Source organism: Cervus elaphus, chromosome X, assembly GCF_910594005.1.
Source record: "Cervus elaphus chromosome X, mCerEla1.1, whole genome shotgun sequence".
In the NCBI taxonomy this organism is placed as follows: domain Eukaryota; kingdom Metazoa; phylum Chordata; class Mammalia; order Artiodactyla; family Cervidae; genus Cervus; species Cervus elaphus.
In genome coordinates this window covers 8,111,314-8,117,560 of record NC_057848.1, presented here as the reverse complement: position 1 = coordinate 8,117,560, position 6,247 = coordinate 8,111,314, and the positions used below count along the sequence as shown (strand labels likewise).

Here is a 6,247-nt window from a genome sequence, read left to right as displayed (position 1 = left end):
CTTTCAGAATTTTCCCCGGTTTATTGTGATACCTGCCGTCAAAGGCTTTGGCACAGTCAATAAAGCAGAAATAGGTGTTTCTCTGGTACTCTCTTGCTTTTTCCTTGATCCAGTGGGTGTTGGCAATTTGATCTCTGGTTCCCCTGCCTTTTCTAAATCCAGCTTGAACATCTGGAAGCTCACAGCACATGTATTGTTGAAGCCTGGCTTGGAGAATTTTGAGCATTACTTTACTAGTGTGTGAGATGAGTGCAACTGTGCAGCAGTTTGAACATTCTTTGTCATTGCCTTTCTTTGGGACTGGAATGAAAACTGACCTAACAACCTAGATGTTTTCAATTGCATATGCTAAAAGAACCAGCTTTGCAGTTTCCAAGGGGGGGGGGGAAGAAAAGTTTCATTTTAACCAATTTTCTCTGAAGTCCAAGGACTATCATGGCCATCCTGCATCAAAAAGTCATCTTTCCTTTAGGTAGTCATAGTTTCATGCCTAAATTATAGACCAAACAGTGCTCAAATTGACTCTGATATCAGGGGCAGATCAGCTGATAAAAAAGCTTGGATTGTCCCTCTGGAGGGAAGTGAGACCTTGGTCCCATCAGAAGAATATGAGGGGTTAAGAGAATTTGTAGGAGTGGGGAAAGCTTGCTCCATCCTACATGTACCATAATCGTAAACAATGGTTATTTACTTTACCGAAGTGTAAAAAAAAAAAAAAAAATTATAAAAACAAAGATAAATCACTGAAAGGTAAAGAAATTGATAATCTGTGATTGAAAGCCGCATTCTAAGAAAAGTGTGTTCTCTTAACCTAGAGAGGAGACTAAATTCCAATCTGGTACCAGCTTACCAGATAACAAACAAACAAAAAAATTGTTTATGGGTAAGCTTAGAAAAGTCTTTTCCGTTTATCTTTTTTTTTTTTTTTTTGCATCAGCCAACTAACTGATAAAATTTTTATTTCACTTTTAAGTTTTTACACTTTTCCTGATTATTCCGTGTAAGGTGGAAACTAGAACTGTTTAAAAGACATACACAAATCTAGTACATCAATAACTGGGGTTTTTTCTTTTTTGCTATACTATTTTCACAACCACGGGTGTGCTTGCTAGGCAATATAACCATCACAGAAGCAAACGTGAGGCAGAATACTGGTGAGGAAAAACAAAGCAAGAGAGCTACCAGATATACAGACAGGCTCGTTCCACATTCACTACTGCATTTTCAAGCGGCAAGTATTAACTGCACATTTTTGTTCAGCTAGAAAGGAGAGAGGTTTTTTTTTTTTTTTTTTCCTTTTGGTTTGTTTGAAATCAGTGCATGAATGTTTCTTTTCTTATTTCAGCAGATGGACAAACAGATGGGACACTACGGCTACGTGGAATGTTCGGGGAGGAAGGTGGAGACTGAGACTGGTAGGCCGGGCTATTCCTGACTCTCCCCATCGCTGTGTTCATGCAACTTCCCTGACATTTGTCTGTGAACTTGACGGGATGGGTACCCTTGGGAGAGCTGGTGACAGGTGCTAACAAGCATTATCAGGGTTGGCTGCAATATAAAGAGAAACCATGGGTATTTAAAAATACTTTTTGGAGTCAGATCTTGGTGTGACTGAAGAGCAACCACCGTGCTGAGAACTGGAAGAAGACAGAGCTGAAACGTGGCAAGCTCTTTTCAACTCTCTGAAGCAAGGCTGGCTCACCAAAGTGCTCGCCAACATCCCTCACCCCCCTGTGGGCCCCCTGTCCCTGCCCATCTAGTACTAAATCATGAACAAAAGGCAAAGAGAGAGAATGCACAAAGAAAAAAATGTACGGAAGCAGGACAGAAATTTAGAGAAGACTAAAGTTAACAGTCAAAAAGGACTGTGGGAAAGAATGTTTAGATTTCAAAATTTTAAAGCCCCGAGCTAGGAAGAACCCAAACACTGAGTACTTAACTCCTCAAGTGAAAGACAATCTCTGCAGAACATTATTCTTAAAGGTATTACCCAGGAAACAGACAAGGCCATTCATAAGATACACGGCTTTTTTTTTCCCATCTTGAGCTCATGGTTACAGGGAAAACAGATTCCACTACCTAAGCACAAGCTGCCAATCAGCAAACATGCTGCTATATAGGGGAAGGGGCTGGAGTCACAGGTGGTCTATGAGCACTGGACCTTTGCATGCTGTCATAACCCAGTTATCTGCCGCCAGGAATGTTCATTTCTGGCTTCGAGTTTCCATGGAGGAAGACACTGTGGCCATCTGTGGTCACGAACTTTTCAGTGGCAACAAGCCCCAACATACCAAGTGTCTAAAAGCCCTGATCAGAATGGGCAGAATCACTAGAAATTACTGTAAAACTCGAATGCCAAACGAGAGGTGACCCACTCCAAGTCCCAGTGTCACAATAGAATCTATAACTTTCTGTACAACTTTACAATGGAACTGTATTTCAGGGACAACTGTTTTGAATCAAATTTAACTTTCCAAAAAGTTACACATAATTCAGGTCTATTTTTTTTTCTAGCAGTAAGAGTTCTGCTGAATTACAAAACCCCATAATCACAGTGTTCAGTTTTTTTTTTTTTTTTTTTAATGAAACACATAGTAATCCTGTCAATGTTAATCAAAATCAAAACTTCAGAATGCCGTGGCATTTATGTGACCAATCTGAATTTTAGATACAAATACCAGCTGTTCATCCCATGGACCATTTTTGCTAGGCTGAGGCTGTGAAAAATTGAAAGTCGACGTACGTTTCTTTTTTTTTTTTTTTTTTATCGCACAAAGGGATATATGTGGAGGGTACAGAGTGACACTGAAGAGATCACGAAGCACGGTAGACATTAGTTCTCTCCCTCCCCAGCATCTCCTTCGTCTCCCTGGTTTTCTGACATCCACAGAGTGAGATTGTCCCTCAGCAGCTGCATGATCAGGGTGCTGTCTTTGTAGGACTCTTCGTTCAGCGTGTCCAACTCAGCAATCGCCTCATCAAACACTGTTTTTGCCAGGCTGCAAGCCTTTTCAGGAGAGTTTAGAATCTCATAATAAAAGACGGAGAAATTAAGTGCCAGGCCCAGTCGAATGGGGTGTGTAGGCTGCATTTCTTTCTTACTAATTTCAAATGCTTCTTGGTAAGCCTGCTGGGAGTTCGACACAGTGGTTTGTTTATTTATTTTTTTTTTTGAAAAGTCCATTCATAAAACTTTTATTCCACTTACATGAACTTAATACACGTGTTCTTAACAATTATGCTTGGATTGTTCATGAAAATCTCATAAGACATTAAACAAAGCTAGCCATCATCTCAAGTTATTTCCCTGTTAACTATTTTTTACAGCACATGCATGTTAGGCAAGTATCAAAAAAAAAAAATCACAAAAGCAAAAAAAAAAACTAAAAAAAGTTAAATACATGGGTTTTTGTTTTACTGCTGTGCTTGATATACATGAAGTAATGAATATCAAGCAATTCATTTTTACTGCATCTTTACTTGTACATTTGTTCTTAGGTTGCCTAAAACATTTAAATACAAATAAAATGAGTGTAGCAAAAATAATGAAAGCAAACAGCAGGTAACTTTACAAATAATGGAATGTGAACCGTTTCTGCCCTTATCCAGAGTAAATTGGGTCACAACTAAAGGAACACTTCTGTAGCTGCAGTCAACAGTGTGCACACTGCGTCTGAGTATTCCACAGATAACACATGGTTTAACATGCAATATCCATGGGATATCCATTTCTACTACAGCTTTGTAAGTGCTCCAAACCTAAGAAGTACCCACAACACCACCTGTGACTGGAACCAATTATCCCTTTTATTCCCCACCAGGACATACCAATATGCAGGCAGTTTTCTTTGCTTAGACATGGAAGCAGTTTTAACACTGGCCCTTGTGAAGCCACAATGTACCAAAAGTACTATGCCAAACCTTTATAACTTGTATAAAAATTCCACATCCCCATATTGGCCACCTCAAGATGAAAACAGATAACTCCCTAAATGTTAACTGGCTCTACTCCCCTAATATTAAACATAAAAACCACATGGGAAATATAGAAATTCAAATAGAAGTAACATAAACCTGTCATAAATCATAAACAAAAAACTATTTGTGGGACAGCATGGATGACAAATGGTCTACTGTGTAAATTTTAGAATGAGGCAGACAAAAGTTGGAAGGCCGGTTAATTTTCCCCTCCTTCTCCTGCTTCAGCTTCGTCTCCTTGGGTATCCGATGTCCACAATGTCAAATTATCTCTCAGTAACTGCATTATTAGCGTGCTGTCTTTGTATGACTCTTCACTTAATGTATCAAGTTCAGCAATGGCTTCATCAAATGCTGTCTTTGTAAGAGAGCAGGCTTTCTCAGGGGAGTTCAGAATCTCATAATAGAACACAGAGAAGTTAAGGGCCAGACCCAGTCTGATAGGATGTGTTGGTTGCATTTCCTTTTTGCTGATTTCAAAAGCTTCTTGGTATGCTTGCTGTGACTGATCCACAATCCCTTTCTTGTCATCACCAGCCGCAACCTCAGCCAAGTAGCGGTAGTAGTCTCCTTTCATTTTCAAGTAGAAGACTTTGCTCTCTGCTTGTGAAGCATTGGGGATCAAGAACTTTTCCAAAAGAGACAGTACATCATTGCAGATATCTCTTAGCTCGGTCTCTATTTTCTCTCTGTATTCTCGAGCCATCTGCTGTTTTTTCTCAGCACCTTCCGTCTTTTGCTCAATACTGGAGACGACCTTCCAAGATGACCTACGGGCTCCTACAACATTTTTATAAGCAACTGAGAGAAGATTCCTCTCCTCATTGGATAATTCAGCTCCTTGCTCAGTTACAGACTTCATGCAGGCTGCCATGTCATCATATCGCTCAGCCTGCTCAGCCAGTTTGGCCTTCTGTACCAGCTCGTTTTTATCCATGACTGGATGTTCTGTGTCCGGAGTAGGTGGCGACGGACGGACGGGGATCAGCAGTCTCTGGGCGGCAACAGCGAGGCTGAGACTCTGTCCCTGGATCTCGCAGCTCACAGGCTACAGCCGCTCTGCCCAGTGGTTTGTTTATGTCTCCAGATGCCACCTCAGAAAGATATCTAAAATAATTGCCTTTCATTTTCAAGTAGAACACCTTACTTTCTGGCTGTGTAGCATTGGGAATAAGGTATTTATCCAACAGCTCCAGCACGTCGTTGCAGATGTCCTGCAGCTCGACCTCGATCTTCTCGCGGTACTCTTTGCCCATCTGCTGCTTCTTCTCGTTCTGCTCAGTTTTCTGTTCGATGCTGGAGATGACACGCCAGGACAAACGGCGGGCACCGACCACATTCTTGTAGGCGACCGACAGCAGGTTTCTCTCCTCGTTGGAAAGCTCATGCCCCTGCTCCGTGACCGCCTTCATGGCCGCAGCCATGTCATTATAGCGCTCGGCCTGCTCGGCGAGCTTGGCTTTCTGTACCAGTTCACTTTTATCCATGGTCATTCCCGTGGGAGGACTGCAGGGAGCAGAGAACCTTGCGAGTGGAGCTCCGGGCGCGGTGACCACGTCCTTCCCAAGCCCACTCCTCCGGTGGCGGCGGCGGCTGCAGAGGCGGCGGCGGCGGCAGCTACCCCGGCTCCGGAATCGGCGGCTGCGGCTTTTCCGTATATCTGGAAGTAGCAGTATTTTTGCAAAGGCATCAGTGTGAAACCACAGAAGGCATGTTGAAAATCTGATTAAATTGAAATTGACAAAGTAAATCTGGTCATTGCTGTGATTTGAAACACTTTAATATGATAACTCAAATTATAACTGACAGCATTTTATCAGAACATATCAGATTTTCATGAATGTCACATAACTTCTAGGATATCTATATTAGTAGCATCAACCATACAATATAACTTGAGAAGATTCAATCACTCCTTCTGAACAACACTTCCCATGTAGTTTAACATGCCAAATGAACTCAGGTTGTTTAATAAATATCTCTCTTTGGGAGGTCTCAGGGGCCCTCTGAAGCATCCCAAAGTTAGCTAGAAGTCAGTTATTTAGGAAGGTTTGTTCATAAATATCAAAAGGGTTCATGACAGTCAGGTAGGCTGTGAAAGAATACTTATCCACTTAGCCAAAGTTAACAAAAGATTTCAAAGGTAAACCTAGGATGGATCATTTAAGAGGTAAAGAAACTTAAAATCCACTAGCAAAGGCAGTTCAACATCTCAAGAAACCTTGTACTAGGCACAAACTCTTTTCTGGGGGTCCACTTTCCATAAAAC

The 6,247-nt window shown here is 41.5% G+C and overlaps 2 protein-coding genes across 2 annotated transcripts; both read right to left on the bottom strand.

Moving 5' to 3' along the window:
• Positions 1-907: 907 nt before the first annotated feature.
• LOC122689950 (14-3-3 protein zeta/delta-like) lies at positions 908-5,003 on the bottom strand. The gene is made up of 2 exons (XM_043896800.1): positions 4,508-5,003; positions 908-3,160 (listed from the first exon to the last, which is right to left on the bottom strand). Exons 1-2 carry the CDS (start codon positions 4,913-4,915, stop codon positions 2,834-2,836), a joined length of 735 nt encoding a protein of 244 aa, XP_043752735.1. The 5' UTR covers positions 4,916-5,003; the 3' UTR covers positions 908-2,833.
• LOC122689392 (14-3-3 protein beta/alpha-like) lies at positions 4,963-5,989 on the bottom strand. The gene is made up of 2 exons (XM_043895787.1): positions 5,024-5,989; positions 4,963-4,970 (listed from the first exon to the last, which is right to left on the bottom strand). Exons 1-2 carry the CDS (start codon positions 5,469-5,471, stop codon positions 4,963-4,965), a joined length of 456 nt encoding a protein of 151 aa, XP_043751722.1. The 5' UTR covers positions 5,472-5,989.
• Between the last annotated feature and the right edge of the window lie 258 nt (positions 5,990-6,247).

What these genes read in the sequence shown, in the direction of transcription:
- LOC122689950 (XM_043896800.1), bottom strand. Translation starts at nt 4,915, where the DNA reads ATGGATAAAAACGAGCTGGTACAGAAGGCCAAACTGGCTGAGCAGGCT. An exon ending in CTGAGGTTGCGGCTGGTGAT is followed by an intron (nt 3,161 to 4,507) that starts GACAAGAAAGGG and finishes AAAAAAAAAATA; the next exon opens with AATAAACAAACCACTGTGTC.
- LOC122689392 (XM_043895787.1), bottom strand. Translation starts at nt 5,471, where the DNA reads ATGACCATGGATAAAAGTGAACTGGTACAGAAAGCCAAGCTCGCCGAG.